At 58.7% G+C, this 19,286-nt stretch overlaps 1 protein-coding gene across 2 annotated transcripts in view; it reads right to left on the bottom strand.

The window, feature by feature from the left end:
* Nucleotides 1-863: 863 nt before the first annotated feature.
* The window catches only part of DMAP1 (DNA methyltransferase 1 associated protein 1), a 33,395-nt gene continuing 14,972 nt past the window's right edge, over nt 864-19,286 (bottom strand). The window contains exons 7-11 of one of the 2 annotated variants that reach the window (XM_019531300.1): nt 18,122-18,307; nt 14,983-15,054; nt 4,551-4,623; nt 3,517-3,800; nt 864-1,481 (exon numbers count right to left, since the gene is read on the bottom strand). In XM_019531300.1, the coding sequence (XP_019386845.1) occupies nt 1,158-1,481; nt 3,517-3,800; nt 4,551-4,623; nt 14,983-15,054; nt 18,122-18,307 (939 nt within the window). In that variant the 3' untranslated portion in view covers nt 864-1,157. The remainder of the gene's footprint in view (nt 1,482-3,516; nt 3,801-4,550; nt 4,624-14,982; nt 15,055-18,121; nt 18,308-19,286) is intronic. The other variant, XM_019531301.1, reaches the window with a different exon arrangement.

The following is a 19,286-nucleotide window of genomic DNA, read 5'->3' as shown; positions in this document are numbered from 1 at the left end:
GCGCAGCCAATACAGGCACTGAACCTGGCGGTACATGACTGCATGGTGTGTGGTGTTCCAGTCCGACCCGCCGCAGCTGCGCCCCGGCATCTCATCGTCTAGTTACTCCGCCCCTCGCTGTAAATGTGCCACATGAATAAAGTTTGGGGGAAAAGGAGCCGTGTGCGCCTGGTCTGGGCTCGGGGAGGGGAGGGGAGGCGAGGCGGGCAGTGCGTGCATGCATGTACACATACATGTACATATTAGCACACATTAGCTTGTGTTACTGCATAGGTGTGTATATATATACACACACACACACACATATATATAGGTGTGCAGAGATGTGTGTACACCTGTGTAGGTGTGTCTCCCCGTGCACATATGTGCATACACGTGTACGTTGCTGCCACCTCCATGCCTGGGCAGGACCCACACAAGCAGCCCTAGGTGTTCAGGGCCGGCCTATTGGGGGGGGCAGGGAGGAGAATCTGGTTTTCTATGGAAAGCCCAGACCGTGGCCTTTGACCTCTGACCTTTGCTGGGGCAGGCTGAATCAAGGATGCTGTCATGTCACATCGATCGCTGGCCACACTTCAAGAGGCACCAGGGGAGGGGAGCACAGCTTTCCTCCCCCCGCCCCCAATGGAAGTGACAGGCCCGGGGCCTGCAAGCCTGGGCAGAGGCAGCAGGGCCCAGCCCCTACAGGGGTGCGAGGGGCTCAGGCCTGCGGGTGGTGGCGATGGAGCCCGTGCCGCCCCTACCCTGCAGCAAAAGCCTTGTGTGCAGCTTGGAGTCCGGGACCAAGGTTTCCCCCAGGGCCAGGAGTCAGCACTGGTGGAGTCAACCCCCCTCGCTGGAGGCCACAAACGACACGGGGCAGGTCCACGACAACGGGCTCTGTATTTACAGGGATGCTCACAAAACAGGGCATATAAAAACACCAGCGAATGCCGCAGGGAAGGGCACAGCCGCCGGCTCCAGGGTGCAGCGGGCACTGTCCAGCTGTGCCCTGGCTCCTGCTGGAGGGCTCCCCGGTCCTGTGGGCAGGCCAGGCTGGGCCTGGCACGGCTCCTGCTGTCTCCGGCTCGCAGCTTCAGCCTCTGGCCGGGGCCCAGGCTCTGGGCAGCAGCAGGCGAGGCGGAGCGGGTGCGAGGTTCACGGCTTCTTCACCTTCTTCACTGAGGAGGAGCTGGAGGCCGATTCCCGCCGCTTGCGCTGTCGGGGGAGACCGGAAGCAAGATGCAGGGTGAGCAGGACGCGCAGGGAGCCCGGCGGAAGAGCGGTGGGGCTGGGGGTGGGTGCAGGGGGACGAGGCAGCCTGTTGCAGGGGGGATCTCTGCTGGCATCACGAATGCTTGGAGACCCGGGAGACTCAGGCACAGGCCCGGCCCCAGCGCACTGTCCTGGGCACATCGGGGCAGGAGTCGGGCCCTGGGCGTGGTAGATGGCCGTCTCCTGCCCCACGCTCCCAGCAGCCTCCTTCCCGGAGGAGCAGGTGCCTGGAGAGGTGGGAGACCAAGGGAACAGGGTGAGGAGCAGGAAGGCACCTGGGAGAGGTTGGGCCCCAGCGCACCAGGGACAGGCACAGCCTCCCCTAGCTCAGGGCAGGCACAGACCAAGCTCCCAGCCCTGCCTTCACAGGCACCGTTCCCCCAAGGCTCCCCGCAGCCTGGGCCTGAGCCAGGGGGAAGTCACAGGAAAAACCAAACCCGGCTGGAAACAGGAGCTGGCGGCTTCCCAGGGGGAGCCTGACAACCCGGCCAGGGCACGAGCCTGGGTGCTCCACGCGGCAGCTCACGAGAGGGGCCAGGCTGCGGTACTCCTAGAAGGCAGCGACTGGGGGAGGCCGTGCGTACGCACCGCGCGTTATGTCGATAGAGCCGGAGATTGCAACTCCGCCGGGAAAGAAAGGCTGTTTGATCTTAACAATGTAACTCTGGGCTTTCAAGCAGGCTCAGAAACGAGCCGTCAGCAGGAGTTCGGATCAAGGAGGCTTGAAAGCGGGCTCGCGGCGACTCTGAACCCGAGACTTCTGAGAGGCAAGGGCCTTTCCTTTACCCATTAGCCGGCCGACTCGCCAGCCCGGGAACAAAGCGCCACGCCGGCGACTCACTCATTACGAGCCGCGCGGAGTCCGAGTCGCGCCCATCAAAGGCTCTAATCTGGAGGAACTGGCTGCACTTCTGCTTGGCACTAATTTGCTCCGCGCGCCGCTCACCTCTCACCTCCCCGCGGCCGGGCCCCGGCGGGCCAGCACTCACGGCCCCAACCGGCCTGGGGGCTTGGGGAGCACAGGACTGACGTGGCACTGGGTCTCCCCAGGTGGGCAGCTCTCCGTGACCAAGCCTGGGGCAGCAACACTCCTCGTTGCAGGAGCGGCTGGTGAATTAAATCAGGCTGAACCTGGAGCTCCCAGGACGGAAACAGGCACAGCCTGGCCCGGGCCCACCTGCTGGGAACCCGGATGGGGATCAAGAACAGAGCATGGCTGAGCCCAGGTGACCCCCACAGCAGGAGGGGTCGGGCCCCCAGAGACGTCTGTACCAGGGACGCACATGCTCTCACAGCAGCTGATCTGTGCCCACTGGCCTGGCACAAGGCTCCGTGTCCCCAGCCCTCTGCCATCCCCAGATGTGGGCGCCCAGCTCCATCAAGCTTGGGACAGGCCATGGCTTAGACTTCCTGCTGGGCGGGGGTCTGCCAGCCTGGGCTGGGAACCGTGCCCCCCATGGAGCGAAGCCCCCCAGCATCCTCCCAACCAGGGGAGCCCCAGCACCGCATGGGCCCTGCTCCCTGAGCGCAGCCAGGACCAGCCCCTGCAGCCGGGACGCAGCCCCCTCCCCCTGCCCAAGGTAGCATAAAATGGTCACAGTGTGAATGCGCTTGACCTTTTGTCTTGGACTAATCTAATTGTGTCGTCTTTGTGTAATCAGCCGGTAAAGGTCAGCGCTGTATTTAACAGGGGCCTGTAGGTACCGAATTTGCCTTGCAGTGAATTCACTTGATTATATTTCTTTCAAATATGTCAGAGACCAGGTCACTTTAACCCCTGCCACGCCGCTGGCCTCCCCTCTTTGTCTGCAGTCCCAGGAGGTGGCGCTGGGAGCATGGGGCTGGAGACCTCGCCCCCCTGCTCGGCCACCCCAATGCACACACGCATGGAGGGTTGCGAGCGAGCAAGCTGCACGCTGCCACTGCCCGCCTGCATGGTGGCAGGGGAGGTGTCTCCACGTCCTGTCACGTGCTGCACACGCACGGGCTGAGGCCCTGCGCAACGCGGATAGCAGTGCCCTGAGCAAGCCACAGTGCCGCCTGGCAGAGCCCTCAGGGCACCCTGGATAGGGCAGAGCAGGGTGGGGTAGGGCTGGTGGACCCCAAGGACCCCCTGCACCTGGTGCCTCCCAGTCATGCCCCTAATGATGCGGTTGCCCCGGCCATTGCCCACCATCCCCTTGCAGACCTGCCCCCCCGGGAGCTCCGGCCCCTGGCACCCCCTTGAAGCCAGGCCAAGTCCCACCCCCAGTCCCTGCTCACCGAGTTGGGGGTCAAGGGTGCTCCCACCACATCGATGATCTGGTCCTTGGCATCAGCTTTGCCCTCTTCGGCACCCGGGGCAGCTGGGCCGTCGGCATGGGCGCCCTCCGCGCTGCCAGGACCCAGGCTGCCGGCTTTGGCCAGCGCCTCGTAGCGGTGCCGCAGCATCTGCAGCTCGTACTCGCAGTTGGCGAAGGCCTGCTTCAGCTCATACAGGAGCACCAGGTCGCTGCGCAGCTCGTTGAACATCTGCACAATCTCCTCTGTCGGCATCGGGTTCAGGTCTGGAGGGCGAGGGAGAGGAGGGCGGTGAGCTAGGGCTGCCCAGGGTGCCCTGGCACAGCCTGCAAGGCGGTGAAGTTGGAGGGATGAGGGGGCCCTGCATTACCTGGCTCTGGGCTGCCCCCCAAGCCCCACCCGTGCCCCATTTCCCATCACGGGGCTCCACAGAGGACCGTCACAAGGACAGGAGCAGCATCTGCTGCCTGCCATGCTGAGCTGGAGGTGCCTCCTGCCTGCACTGAGTCTGGGGGCCCCACGCTGGTGCCACCAGGGGCACAGGGCTTGGCAGCCCCGGAGCTTGGGGCACAACCACTCATCTCCCACGTCTGCGAGAGGGAGGGGAGCAGGCCTGGGTGAGGCTTGAACTCGCTACTCGGGGCACAAAGACGGCTGGAGGGTGTGCCGGGCACCAAAAACAACACGTGCGCGGGGTCCCCCAGGGCCTGACCCAGCTCAGGCTGCCCTGGATGCTGGGCCGTCTCGCCCAAAGGCTGGAGAGGCCTGAAGAGGAGAAAAACAAAGGCTCTTTCACAGCATTTTTCTACCGGGAGGAAAAGAAAAGCCTCAGTGCATCGTGTTCCGGCTTCTACCCTCTTTTTTTTTTTTTTTTTTAAGCACATGAAATATTTGAAAAACCATTCACATACTGTTATTCAAGAACCTGGCTGCTTTACTCGGGGAAAAAATAGCCTGTCTCAACTACAAAGGCCCGCTCTGTGTGTCTGTGTCTCTAGCGTGCCCCCTTTACTTACCTACTCCTAGTTCCATCAGCATCTGCTCTAGGGCTTTAATCTTCTTCTGTCCCACCGAGCTTGGCAGTTTCATCTGGAACACAAAGGTAACCGAGCCACACAGCTCAGAGTTAGCCCTCACTCGCAGCCGCCTAGTTCAAAAGGCAAGAGAGCTTTGCTTTTTATAGTGCAGGGGAACAAAAACCCAGAAAGAAAGAAAAAGAAAGAAAGAAAGAAAGAAAGAAAAGATAGGGAGAGAAAAGCCAGCCCAGTGTTCAGAGAGGGAGATGGGGGCCTGAAAGTTTCCAGGCTCGGTCTGAGGGCAGGCACTGAAAAGCCCGGGCGCGGGGGCCTGAGTGCCCGTGCGCATGCGTGGGCAAGGGGCTGCTCTGCCACTTCCGCATGCCACCGAATTAGCACGGCAGCTGCCCGCTCCCACCGAGCCCAGCCCATCAAAGACTCCTGTGCTGCGCTGCCCTACTTTGCCGGCCTGATTACACTCTGGCGCTAACGGACTACCTCCTCCACGGCCCCGCTGGGCCCCTGAGCTGTGGGGGTGGCTGCAGCACAAAAGGTGAGAGCGCGGAGACTCGACTGGCATGTGAACGTGGGCCTGGCTGTGCACGGAGGCCGTGGATGGGACCTACGAAGGGGCCTAGAGCTGGGCCAGGGAAGAAGGACACCCCCATGAAGCAGGACCATTCTGCAAGCCCACCATGCTTGCAGCTCACCGCGGCATGACGTCACCCCGGGGTGCTCCAGACCTCGCAGGGCACCATGCTCAGTGCCAGGGGACTGGGGCCAGACGGACCATCCTTGCCTGCAGCCCAGTGGAGGGGACTGGGCCACCCTGGGAGGGGCTGGCTGCAGTGGGAGATGGCAGAACAGCCGCAAGCAGGTAGCAACTTCCACCCGTGCCCAACCGGAGCTGGCACCAAGGCAGCATCCTTGCAGTGTAGCACGCCCCATGGGGCCTGAGTCCAAAGCCAGAAGCAGTGGGTCAGGCTGGAAGTGCAGAACCCCAAGGCGGGGCCCAACCCCTGCACGGACGCAGGATGCCGCCCTAAGATGATCCAGCCTCCTGTGGCACGCCGTGGCTCTCCCAGCACAGAGGGTCTTCCCAAGACCCACAACAATGCCCAGGGCTCAGTGTAAAAGAGCAAAGTGAACCCAACAACCGTGCCCAACCTCACCAGGGTCAGCGGCTTCTCCTGGCACCAGCCCTTCCCCATGAAGAGTGCCAGGAGCAGCTAGCTGGATTTAACCCCGGGGCAGTGGGGGCAAGTCAAGACCTCATGAATGAGCTAGTGGTGCCCTCCAGGGGCAACTGCCACACTTCAGGGAGGACGGACAGATCTGGTGCAGCAAAGTGGGGAGCAACAGGGCCGGGTTCTGCTTCAGCGGAGGCTGCCAGCCCCCACGGGGGCAAGTCACCTAGGGCACACACCTGAGAGTGGCCGGCACGTGAGTCGGCAGAGCAAGATGGCAGCATCTCAGGGCTGGATGCCCAGCAGTGGCACCGGTGATCGTGCACCATCCCAAACCGATGCGCTCGTGGACACTGGCCAACAAGAGGGAGGGCTCAGAGATGAGCCGCACCCACCCAGGCTGGACCAAGAGGCTGAGAGGATTTAAAGAAGCCACGGGCATCTATGGTCAACAGCCAGCAGGGAATGAGAGCCCAGCCCCATCCCAGACTGCAGCAGCACTCAGTGCTGCCAAGGATGGGCAAAGAAAAAAAAGGAGAAAAAACCCCTGAGGCATGCAGCAGCAGGAGGGGAAAAAAATTCCCTCCCAACCCCACATGGCAACAGCACAGTCCGGCAGCCGGGGAAATCCCTGTAGCAGCATCGCTGTGCCTAGATCATGCCCACACGGTGCCTGTCCAGCCTCTCCCTGACACCTCCAGTGCTGCAGCATCTCTCCCACAGCCTCCCTGCTCTGACAGTGAGGATGTTTCCTGAGATCCAATCTTTCTGCCGCTTTAAACCAGAGACCCCACCTCAGTGCCTGCCTGTGCCCAGCAAGAGACTGCAAGCCCCCGGGCACGCTCGCAGCCATGCTCCCAGGCAGCTCAGAGGGCAGGTCGAGAACCCAAGTGCTATCACGCTTGCTGTTGCAGCATCAACCCCCCTGCGGGGGCATGAGACTCCCTCCCTGCCTGCCCTGGCCTTGCCCAGTCGCTGCAGGAGGCCCAGTCTTTTCTAGGGGAGGCTCCGTGCTGCATTGGCAGGGCTGCCAAAACCTCTGACTGCTGCCACCAAGGCTGCTGCCTCCTGCTACTTCTGGCCTGAAGAACTGTGGGACACCCACCACCACCTGCCTGCCGGGGAGCCTGGGGAGAGGCAGAGGATGGGGAGGGAGGAGGGGGTCATCCGGGCACGTTAAAGTTAGAAACACGTCCATTAAGACTCCTTTTCATTTGGGGGGGGTGGTCGGGGCCCAGGAAGGTTCCACGGCTTCGTGGTGCCAGAGTATATTTTAATTTTACCATCATTAAGAAAATGTTATGATTTATGTGGCTGCTGTCGGGCTAATATCTTTAAAATTTAGCTGGCTAAGCCAATTCATCTTTAAGACCGATGAAGGTTGATTGCTCTCTATGCAAAATGTATTAAAACTAAATGAGGAGTCTATTACTCACATGCTGCTGATCATCTGTTAGGTAGGCTCCGTTAGCTAGGCCGGCTCGTTGAAGGGGAAGCCTTGGTGCCCGGTGCTGCTTGGCAAGAAGGTGCCAGCATGGGCTGGTCCCAGCTGGGCTGGAAATGGCCCTGCCTCTCCCAGACACCGGCTGGCTTGAGTGCTGCACATCCCCACAGCTTGAAAGGCTGGAGACACTAAACCCCACCAAAAGGCCAAGCTGGCCAGAGCCTGGAGCTGGGCGGGGCAGGGCTCAGTCACTGAGCAAGACATCTCCCACAGTGGTGGGAGCTGCCTCATGGAGGACAGAACAAGGAGCAATGGGCTCAGGTTGCAGCAAGGGCAGTTGAGGCTGGATATTAGGAAAAACTCTCTCATGAGGAGATGAAGCGCTGGAAGAGGTTACCCAGAGAGGTGCTGGAGTCTCCTTCCTTGGAGGTGTTTAGACCCGGCTGGACAAAGCCCTGGCTGGGATGATGCATGCGACTCCTGAGCTCCCTTCCCACGCTCGCTGTCTACGATTCTGTGATTCTAATGGGGAGTCGTGTCACATCTACAAAGCACCTTGGGCCAAGTGGCAGACAACAGGCCCCAGCATGCAGCAGTGTCCCAGAGCCGCAGGGCTGGAAGGACTAGCAAAGCTCACATCCAACCCAACCTCTGCTGGAGGCAGGATCAGCTCCGTCCAAAGCAGCCCAGACAAACCCTGTGTCCAACCTTGAGCAACATGAGTCACCCCGACACAGCCCCAGGCATCACACTCAAGCCTGCCCCAGGGAAAGTAGGGGGGCCATGGCCACCAGCGTCCTGCTGCTGCAAAGGGGGTTCATAGATGCTCCGACACCCCAGGCCAAGGCCATGCCCCGCTGTGGAGGAAGGCAAAACCCCGCAGTGCGGACAAGTCTGAGCACGGGGGGAAATCCCTTCCTGCCTAGTGCAGCGTAGGGCTGAGCCTGAACGCAGGGGCAAGACCCTCCAGCCAGGACCCTGCAGGTTGGTACCAGCAGAAGCATTAGCACATCCCAGCCCCATCCCCAGCCTGGGCTGCATGGGGGATGGTTAAAAACCCCAATACAAACAGAGCACGAGGGGGACATGGTCAGCATGGAGCAGATCTGCCACCAGGCTTGGGTGGACGCTGAGGCACGCGGTTCTGCACCCGAGGGCAGGTGCCAAGCACACACTGATTCCTCTTGCACCGTGCAGGTTCAGCCTCTCCACGTCCGTGCACAACCTGGCACATCGGAGAGAACGACCTTCCAGGTGGGCGCATGGGGCAAAGCCTGTGGGCAGCAGCAGCTTCCCCTTCTTCCCCTGCCTTGATGCCAGGCCATTAGCATGAGCTATAATTTGCCAAGCCCCGTTATCATCCCTGGGAAACAGATTGGTCCAGTTGGGAGCTGATGAACTGGGATTTGGGAGCTTCATCTATTCCTGCTCCTGCAGCCCTCTTTGCAATGCCAGCTGGCACTTATAACGATGCCTACATCGCTTTTGACTGAAGGACTGCGATCCCTCATCCTTGCCGTGAAACACCTCCACTGTGTGCACAAACCGCATGCGTCAAGAGGTAAACAAATAGAAAGCGATGCACCAGTGTGAGCCCTAAGCCCCTGCAGCAGGGGTGCCATGGCTGCCTGGGGCCAGAACAGAGGCCGGAAGGGCCCACGGGCCCCGGGGCCACCACTGGGCCTACCAGCTGCCTGAGGCTCTGGGAAGGGGGTCATGCAGCTGGAATGGGACCCACTGGGCCTCAAACCCCACAGCCCCATGCCAGGCTGGAAAAGGCCCCTGGGACCTGCCTACGCCTTGCCATGCTCCAATTCCTGCCTGGTGTGAGCCGAGTGCCTCAGGCTGCCAGGGGACATGGCACTATCTGCACCTCCTTTTCTGCCTAGGCCAGACCCCCCCAGCACCACACTCCTCCAAGCTGCTGCTTGGGAGAGCTACAGCCGACGAATGAAGTCTGCCAACTTGTGATTAAACAGGGTAAGACATAACCCAGGGTGAGGCCCGGGGCTCCCTCTGGAAGAGTACAGACCTCTCCGTCATGTAGGAGCTCCTTGCGGAGTGGTTTGGTGCAGAGGCTCGGCTGGGAGGAGACGGAGGCCTCAGTAGGGAGAGCAACCAGGCTTATAGGATTTACAGGCTTGGGCTGGGCTGCTGCATGGTTACCTCCTGTCACCTGGGAGTCACAAGCTCCCCGAAAACACGCTCTTTCAGGCCGGAGTTTGGGCTCTCCCACAGTGTAGTCCTTTTCCCTGTCCAAGCTGCACACCTGCCCACCATGAGCTCAGTGAAGACGAACTCTTTCTTGTGCAAACCAAAAGCAGCTGAATGCCCCCACCTGCAACCTGGAACAGCCAGCTCCGAGAATAACACCCTCCATCGCATATGTGCGAAGCATTTAAGCCCTTAAAATCCAGCACAGTACACACAGGTGAGTGGTCTTGCACACCAGACCGCTCCCTGAGCGCAGCCCTCCATGCTGACGTTGAGTCCCAGACTTGGGCCTGCAGGCCCCTGAGCTGCTTGGGGCGGCAGCAGGAGGAGGGAGCCCTGATGTTTCGAAGATGTCGTGGTCTGCATCCTCCCCATCTGAGAGGGGGGAAGAAGGGCAGGCTGTCTCCTCCAGACAGGAGGGCAAAAGCCTCTCTCTAGGGAGCATGTAGGAGTTGCTAGAGGATCCCAGAGCTGTGGGGCTGGCAGGGACCTAGAGGGTCACATCCAGTCCACACCCTGCCCGAGGATCAGCCCTGTGCAAACCAGCCCAGACAAACCCCATGTCTGAGCTCTGAGCAACACGACAGTCACCCCGACACAGCCCCAGGCATCACCCCTGCCCCTGGGAAAGCAGGGGGGCCATGGATGCCAATGTCCTGTTTCCATAAAAGATTGTCAATACATAATCCAGGGACGCCAGCCAGAGGCTGACACCCCCCACAATCCGAGCCAGTTTCACCAGGGGAGAAAATCCCTTCCTGACCCCAGATATGGTACTGGTCTGACCCCAAGCAGAAGGGGGAGGATGAGCCTCTGGCTTTAACTCCCAGCAGGAGCATTGGCACAGCCCAGTCCCATCCCCAGCCTGAGCTGTAGCAGCACCCAGCACCTCTGGGGAGGCTTAAACCCCCGACACGTGGAGCAGACAAGGGGGGAACAACCAGCAGAGCCCAGAAGCCTGGGACACCCCTACAGCAGAGCACAGGCTTCCCTGTGCCTAGATCACTCCCGACCGGGGTGCCCACCCTCTTCTTGAACCCTCCAGGGAGCCTCATTACTGCCGTTAGCCCATGTGTGCCAACCTGAGATTGCACGAAACTCACTGACACGGAAAGTACACACAAAAACATGCTGATGCGTCTTCTACAGACCAGCACAAGGGAATCACCACGTGTTCACACACGTGACTAAACCACAACCCCGGGTACCCAACTTCCAGGAGCCCCGGGCCTCTACCACTGACGCTCACTGCTGGTGACTGCAGAAACAATGATTTCTGTGCGACTTGCGGGAACGCATGTGCTACGGTGCTCGGGCTGAGAAGTGGGAAACCTGCGGCTAACTCATCCCTGGCTCCTCTCGCCCATGAAATAACAGGTTTTACACCTACGTCCAGCCAGCCTGAGCTCAGGTGCACGAGTGATGCTAAGGGACCACAGGATATCTGAAGGGTCATTCCTCCCACAAAGGTGTTAAAATGCTAGATGCCTCCTTCCAGGGGTGGCAGCTGCCACCGGTGCTCCTGGATGAACGGGTCATCTGGTCGAAGGGACCCACAACTTTTTGCAGAGATGAACTGAAGGAATCCTCTCAGCTGGAATGAGGCTCCCAGTCCATGGAGGTTTCCTCTGGGGAGGGGGCACAGACTTGTTTGGCTCCAATTCAAGAGGAAAATCACAGCAGATTTGAGACAGCCTGAAGTGACGGTCCCTGGCCAGGACAAGGGGGGTGACGGGACTGATTCTTTCCAAAGCCATGAGACTGTCACAGCACACAGGCCTTGCCCTTCAGCCCAGGCAGGTGCCCCTGGATGCTGAGTGACTCGGAAACTGGGCAGACATAGGAGCAGTCCATCATTTCAAACACCTCCTTCTACTCTGAATCAACAGCATCTTCCTGTCAGAGAGCTGGTGGGTCCCTTGAAAGCCCTGGGGCTGGACCCAGCAAAGTCACACCCTTACGTGAGACCACAGCGAGCTGCAAGGGATCGCAGCCTAAAACCTCACTCCGGAGGGTGTAGACAGCTGGGTTTGACCCCAAATGGGAGACAGCTACAGGCCTAAAGCTCAGCCTTCTGGGGGCTGCCAGGGGGCTGTCACGGGCATGGTGACCATCTGCTCCCATGGAAAGAAAGAAGTATCCACATTTTCACCCCAGAGATACAGACAAACAAGAAATCACAAGGCTGAGCACCACTAGCCCTGCATTTCCATGGCTTTTCCCTTCTAAACAGCTTGCATGTAACTGCAGCGCATTAAGCAGCTGCTGGGAGCGTTGCAGGTCGCCAAAGGAAATATTTGTTTCCATGTGTGGCATGTCTGGATCACACCAGCATGGAGATGACCTGATGAATAAAGCACTGCGCCCGCAGAGAAGGGGAATGGATGTGTCCTGGGCCAGCCTGGCAGCTGAAGGCAGGATGGGACGTATGAGGGCGTCTCAGAACAGCAATTCTAAAATCAAACCGCTGCAAGCAATGAACCTTTCCTGGGCTGCACCGCTTCTCCCCGGAGTCACACGTGATGGCTGTGCTCAATGGCGCCGCCATCCGCGTTCTCTGCTGCTGCACTGAGCCGTCTTCCACTCCCTGCACACGGTGGTTTTATTTACAAGTGGCTGCTACTTTCTGAAACACCCTCATACGCGGTCCCAGATGCTACAACCTACACACAGATTTGCTGCGAGAGCATACACAATGGCCTGGGTGTGCTGTCTGTGCCCAGCTGGAGTTAAGGCTGTGTGTTCAGCCTGGTGTTTCTGTCCTTAGGCTTCCTAAGCCCCGAGGGCCACCTAGCCTCACGTTCATCAATAGCCATGGCCGATACTGAGTGTCAGAGAAAGCAGACGCCGCATGTGGCAGAGTGTGACACACAAACAGTCTTGGGTCAGAGGAAGATTTACCTGGCCCTGCCAGCCAGGCCGGGCTGGTCCCTGCAGCAGGGCTGAGCTCCCTCCAGCATTATTAGAAATGGAAAGGAAAAGGAATCCTTGCTGTTGCGACGCTGTGAGTTCCTGTTACCAGCAGGATGGGGGAGAGTCTGGCCTCGTCGCTGTGCTGTGCAGGGAGTCCCAGGCTGGCTGGTGCTGCCATGCAGGACAACGAAGCCTTTCCATGCTGGGGGGTGCTCCCCTGTTCTTGCATTACGAGAAAGGAGGAACCAGTGGTCTCCAGGTACCAGCTCTGGCTCCTTCAGTAGCACCATCATCCTCTAACAGCTCCCCAGTCCTCTCCATTCCCTACTGCTACAGCACATACCTGTGCACAGGGGCTGCTGTGCAAGGTACTGTTCTCCTACAGTCTTTCCTAGCTACAGGACACACAACAGACCCAAGAGATGCCCACACCAGATGCACAAGTGAGCAACATAGTTTGCTCAGGACTTCAGCACTCATGAGGAGACAACCCATGCAAGCTGACAAAGCAAGTCTGCAGCACACACATATGCTCTCCAATTCTCACGTGTACGCACAACCAGGGGGGAGCATGAAACTGCATGCCACGTAATGGCTTCACCCCTGCAAAGCTGCCAACAGAAGCAACAACAGCCTTTGGGGGCCTCTACCACCTAGGAAGTCACAGACCCAAAAGCACACGCTCTCCTGGCTAATCAGGATGTGCAGATTCCCATCAGCTTATCTGACCGAGATGCCTCGGAGTGCAATCGATACTAAACAAATAAATTATTAATTGCCCCAAGTAATTAAATTTATCATCAAACCCAAATAACTATAACTGATATTTTATGTTGCTGCGTCCAGAGCCAAGGTTTGGAAGGGACGGTATTGATCCGGGGAGGGCAGACAGATGTTTCGCGTGTTAGCTGCCGAGGAGGACCACGCTGGCGTTAATGTCATGGCAGGCATGAAGCCAACAGCCTCGGATACGGCATGAGCATGACTGTTTTAGCACAGGGCACATCAAAAATGAAGAATAAACATTTTCAAATGCCCGCCTCCCCCACAAACCCGCGGCCTGAGCTCTGGCAGGAAGCCTCATTCATCTTGGAGCCGTGGCACAGGCCCAGCCCCCACCCCGAGGAAAAAAAAACCCAACTGCAGTAAATTGTAGCTCATTAATCAGTGCTACAAAATCCTCAGCTGGCTAGTAAATATTTAAAAGCCAGGGAAGGCGAATATTTGAATCAATGGGAACGAAAGCTGTGCTCAAAGTTTTCTTCCCCTATTTCTTTTTTAATTGGTCTGACCGGCAATTTGTCTACCAGATTCTAGTTAGCGGGGAGTGTGGCAGGCTGCTGGCTGGAAGCCTTTTTTGGAGGGAGGTGCCTGGCTGTGACTTAAATGATTGAGCTGGAGCGCTCCTCAGTGCGCTTGGCAATGGCAGCGCGCACCTTTCATCCTGGGCCTTCGCTTTGTTACCCAAGGAGACAGCAGGCGAGACAAGCTCCTCAAGCTCCACAGCCCCTGGGACAGCAATGGGGTCCCAGCACCAACTCAGAGACCCCACATCCATGGGACAGGGCGCCTCTGAAGCCTTCTGCCTCGCTGCTGGCTGCTAGCTCGCTTGCAAACAGGAAGGCTGGAGCAGGGGTATCAGAAAACTGCACAGCGCGGTGGCTTGGGAAGAGGGGGCTGGAGCAGCCACTGGGGAATAATGCATGTGGCAAACCTACGGGCAGCAGCACCCCTTTGAGAAACAGGATCCATCACTTGCAAGCTGTAGCTCCAAGCCCAGGCGAGGTTACAACAGAGTCCGGAGAAGCATCCCAGAGAGCCCCAGGGCATCCTGCAACCTCTGACACTCTCCAGGTGCCAACCCAGCTCCCTGTAAAGCAGCCTTGCAAGGGTATCTGCAGAAATCACTATGCAAGGCAGGAAATGCAACCAACCTACTACTGCCCCATGCTCTCAGGGTGGTAATGAAACACTATGGACATCTGCTGCCTGCCTATAAAAACCAGGACCAGACTGAGGAGTCCCTGGGCAAACTGGGTCTTGCAAGGCTGGCTCCAGGACCACTCAGACAGACAGGAGGGCTCCCAGACCCCGTACCCCAGAACCTCTGAGAGATGGCAGCAATTGCACACAACACAAGCTGGTCTTTGCTCACTATCTCACCAACAGCAAGGAGGGGAAAAACTAGGAGCCTGTGACTTTCCACACCAAGATTTCCTAAGCTTAAAGAAAGCCCTAAAAAAGCACCGAGGAAGCACAGACCCACTCGTGTGCATCTTGGTGTGAGAATCTAACCTGGGATCTGCCAACACTGATGTCCTCAGTGCTCTCACTGAGCTGTGTGCTTTATTCCACTGGATCCCAGACAGCTCCGTGGGGGCTGCCGGGTGACACTAACAGCTCAGGCAACAATTAACAGGCAAGAGGCATCAGCAGGTTCAGATGCTCATGCACAAAGGGCCTCTGACTGCACCACAGAGATAAGCTGCCCTACAAGGCGAATGCAGCCATGCTCTCCAGCCCAGCCGTGACCCACACTCGCTGCTGCAGGCCAAACCTGGTTTTGATGGAAGAGGCGAAAGCATACCTTTCCACGGCTATGAAAGGAGAAGGGCTAGGAAGAGAGACAGGGAGAAAGATTGGTGCCGGCCCCGGAGGCCTGGCAACTGCCTACCCTCTGGCTGCGCAGGGTGACACCTGCGGATTTGAAGTCGGGAAACTTGATGCCAGCAGTCTCAGGAACAGCCTGGAAGAGATCGAAACAGGATGCGTTGAGGGAGGAAATACAGGAGTCGACACAGGGGAAACACCGCTTCCTGCCACAGCCACCTGCCAAAGCCACGTGTCAAAGGGGGGAGGGGGAAGAGCAAAATCCCAAGAGAACCCGTGGAAGCCCCATGCAAAGGGAAATGCTCTGCTCCATGACACCTTTAGAGGCACAAAGTCGCCTTTCCCTTGTGCCATCCCAGCCCCAGAGCAAGCAGAGGAACCAGCAACGCACCCCATGACTAAGGGTGCACAGCGATTATTTAGGGCCCAGTTCAGTCAATGAGGACACTGGGGCCCTCCCAGAATCCAGCCCATCACCAACAAACCTGTGCAACCTCCAACCTGTACAGCTCCGAGCACACAGACAAGACTCTGCAAGTCCTGGGACCAGTACTCCAGCAGCAGGGCATGCTGCATGTCCACCTCCCGCCCTGTACTCCCCAGGCAGGTCAGGGGGCAACTGGGCTGGTTCATGCTGCGAGAGGGCAGCCCAGCCACCAGCACAACGATCATTTGACTGAGCGCGGCCCAGGACAAGGCTTGGCAACGGGCCGGACCTTCAGGAAGCAGCACTCCCCAGGACTGCGCTGCAGACAGGGTTGGGGAAAAGGATCTCAAGAACCTCCCAGAGCTGGTTTCGCCCTTCCCATCCAAGGGCCAGCTCCAGGACTGCACTCTCCCTCCCTGCTGTTGTCCCAAGGCATCTGCTGAAGAAATTTCCCTTCTTCCCAATCCGTAGGCACATGGGAACATAAGACCTGCCACATGCTGGGTCAGACCCAGGTCCGTCTTGCCCGGCGTCTTGAGTCACACGGCAGTAGAGCAGAGGCTGGGAGAGTGACTGGGTCTGAGCAGGGTTTTCCCCTGTTCCTCTCTCCCTTGCAGCCTCCAGCATTGAAGCCCTGCCTGATGCAGTGGCCATGCCCCTCGCTCCCCAATTCAATAGCAACTGACCCCTTTCCTCCCAGCACATCCAATCCTCTGGTGAATCCAGCTAAACCATCAGCTTCCCCCACATCTGGTGGCAATGAGTCTCTCCCGCTTAATGACACGCAGGGGGAAAAAGGACTTCCTGTTATTAAACTTACTGCTTGCTAGTTTCACACTGAGACCCCTCGTTCTTATCTGCCGAGAGACCGTCAGTAATAAACCCCTAATGACAGTCTCTTCCCCATTTAGTATTTTGTAAACCCTTCTCCTGTCCCCCTGCAGCGTCTCTTCTAAACTGACCAGGCCTGGCCTCGCTAGTCTCCCCTCACATGGAAGCCCCTCCATAGCACTCATCATCCTTGTTGCCCTTCTCTGGACCTTGGGCATGTTGGCATAATGGCAACCACGCATCTGCACCTCTCAGGATCAGACGATTCCTCTCAGAGGAACCATGTGCAAGGCCCTTGGGGGTGAGCAGGGCCAGGGAGCCCCCCAAGGAAGGAGCCAAGCTGCATAGGAGATGCCAGTGGGAGTCTTGCACCGTGCCAGCACACATCTCTCCCACTCCGTCTGATCCTGAGGTGCAGATGCAAAGGAAAAGCCATGTGGGGTTCCCAGGACTCCCTCGCCCCCATGTTGCTCTATAACCCTGCATCTCAGTAGCTTGCGGTACCAGCTGGGTTTGGATTGCTAAGAGGCTGCACTGGGGTGGCACTGAAGTGACCAGGGAAGGACCCCAGTAACTCCAGGCACTCCCTGCTCAGCGACATCTCTGGGGCAGCACTCCAGGAGCTGCTTTAGACCACAGCCCAGCTGGCCTGGCGCACAGCTGGCACAGGCCACGCTAGCCACCCGACGGCAAGAGCAGCCACAGTGTGCCCCAGACCAGACCAGACCGCACAGCTGAGCTGGATCACAGCAGCCTCGGGAGGGCAGCACTGCAGACTGGGACACGCAGCTCTGCACACAGAGAAGGGAATGCAGCATGGCTCTGCTCGTGCCCTGCAGGGGAAGTGTGGGTCTCGACCCCTGCGCGGCCCTGAGTCTGGCACCATGCGGCAGGCAGAAGGGGGCAAAACCCAAGCACTCAGAGCCGAGCGAGTGGGGCTGCACTCCTTGCATAGGCAATTAAGCAGGCTCTCCTGCCGAGCATGCCGCGCCGTAAACACTTCAACCTCAATTGACTCCTCGGTAAATGATTTCCCTTTGTTGGGCCGAGGCGGAGGCAGCTCCTGATTCTGATTCTTAGTTAAAATGCAATCTTGTCCTTACCGTTCCCCTGCTCTGGGTGGTAATTGACTCCTAATGGACTCTGTCATGGTTGAAACGATGCTGCGGCAACAACAGACACTGCTCTCTGCCTGCCTGCTGCAGTGGCCGCCCACATATGCTGGCCTGCAGGCCCTGCGCGGGGCACAGACTGAGCTTCAGCATCCTGTAGATGCCACTTCCCATCCTCACCTTTCTTCTGTGCCATCACTAGAGGCTTTGCCATAAGCAGGGGCAAGCTGTGCTGTGCAACTGGCCCCCTGCTCAGGGAAACCACCCACGCACACTCCAGCTCTGGGCCTCCCCTTCATTGCCTACAAAAGAGCCACTGTCTGTAGAGCAGAACCCTGAGGTTGCCAGAGCCAGTCGCTCCCCACCCTCCATGGCCGATCAGATGAGAACTGGCCCTGGCTGCACCCCCTGCTCTCAGCACAGAGGGGTAGGGGCCCCGTGACCCTGCAGCTTGACAAGCCTGGGTTACCAGCGATGCTGTGCCCCAGTCAACCATGCTCAGCCCTTCACAGCAGCATAGCAAGGGATAGCATCACCCCCTACTTACATATAGGGAAACTGAAGCACCAAGGGATGGAGTCATCTGCCCATGACCACAGAGCAGGTGAATGCCAGAGGTGGGCCAATTCCTGCAAGCCCTTGATCCCTCGACCACCAGAGCACATTGTTCCTGCAAAGATGGGACAAAGCAGGCACCCCCCTCCCCGCCCCCAGGGAGGCCCGGAACCCAGCCCTGCGGGACTGCCCTGGCAGGTGCACTTGGCAGAAAGTCGGTGTGACCCCCGTGAGGCTGCAAGGGGTGTAGGGGGGAAGAGAGAGACAGAGACAATTACAGGCTTCTCGGTCTCCTTCTTCTGCGGCAACTTCTTCTTGGGCGCCTTGCGCTCGGCCCGCCGCTGCTCTGTGGTGGTGTCGGCTGCTGTGATGAGTTTCTGCAGGTCTTGGGTTCTCTTCTCTCGCTCTTTCTTCCTGGCTTCGATTTTCCGGAGCTCCTGGATCAGGTACTCCTCCTCCGCCACCTGCAGGCAAGAGCAGGGAGGGCGCTGAGCCCCACAGACTGCCAGCACAGTGTGAGGGGGCCACCTAGCGATACCTGGTGCCGTGGACAGGATCAGGGCCCCTGTGGAAGCAGCTCTCCCTGCCAATCCACTCAGGCTGGATCTGTTTGGCAGCAGTGTGGCCTGAGGCATGTGGGGAGGGCACAGGGGCAGAAGGGACCAGCGCAGCCAGCACAAGTGTCTGCACCTGCCGTCACTGGGCAGTGGCAGGGCCCAGGCTGAGCCAGGTCCTGCTGCTGCATGAGAGCATCACTGGGCTTACTAGGAGGAAGAGACCACAGACAAGGCTTGGGTTCCAGTCCAGGCATTGCAGCTCCAAGCCAGCAGCAGGGAGGCTCCAGACCTGAGTTCAAACCACCCCTGGCACTCCCCAGGGCTTCTTTTGGGCAGGGAACTAAACTGGGTGGGTTCTCTAAACTGGGGGCACCACACAGATGCAGGTACTGGCAAGGCAGCACTCTCCAGCCTGGGACAGGAAAGCCTGGCCCATGCTCAGCACTCAAGGGAGACAACCAAGCATCAGTGAAGGTTGTGGAGAGCCAGCGAGGCGAACAAAGTGAGGTAGGAACAAGTCCTAGAGATCCTGTTAACTCCCCTGCCCCCAAGCTCCCAGAGACCACGGGGAAACCATCCGAGCAGCCCCTCGTACATGAGTGCATGGATCCTCCTGCCGCTCAGCTACAACCAGAGTCTGAGCTTCACATGCAACGCTCCAGTCTCCAATATCCCCAGGCTACACCTTGGCTCACTCCTGACCATCAGGGGGAGGGTCATGTGCAGGCACTCTGCCAGACTGATGTAGCCAAAGGGAGGGAAGGAGAAAGCACAACCTACAGTTGGGGGGGGGGAACAAGCAGCAGAGCAGGAGACAGGGCAGGGAGCAGAACGCAGGGCAGCAGATTGGGCAGGAAGTGCAGAGTAGGGACCAGAAGGCAAAGTA

The sequence above is a fragment of the Crocodylus porosus genome, unplaced genomic scaffold (genome assembly GCF_001723895.1).
Source record: "Crocodylus porosus isolate Cpor-Errol unplaced genomic scaffold, CroPor_comp1, whole genome shotgun sequence".
Classification (NCBI taxonomy): Eukaryota; Metazoa; Chordata; order Crocodylia; family Crocodylidae; genus Crocodylus; species Crocodylus porosus.
This window is presented reverse-complemented; position numbering and strand designations above follow the sequence as displayed.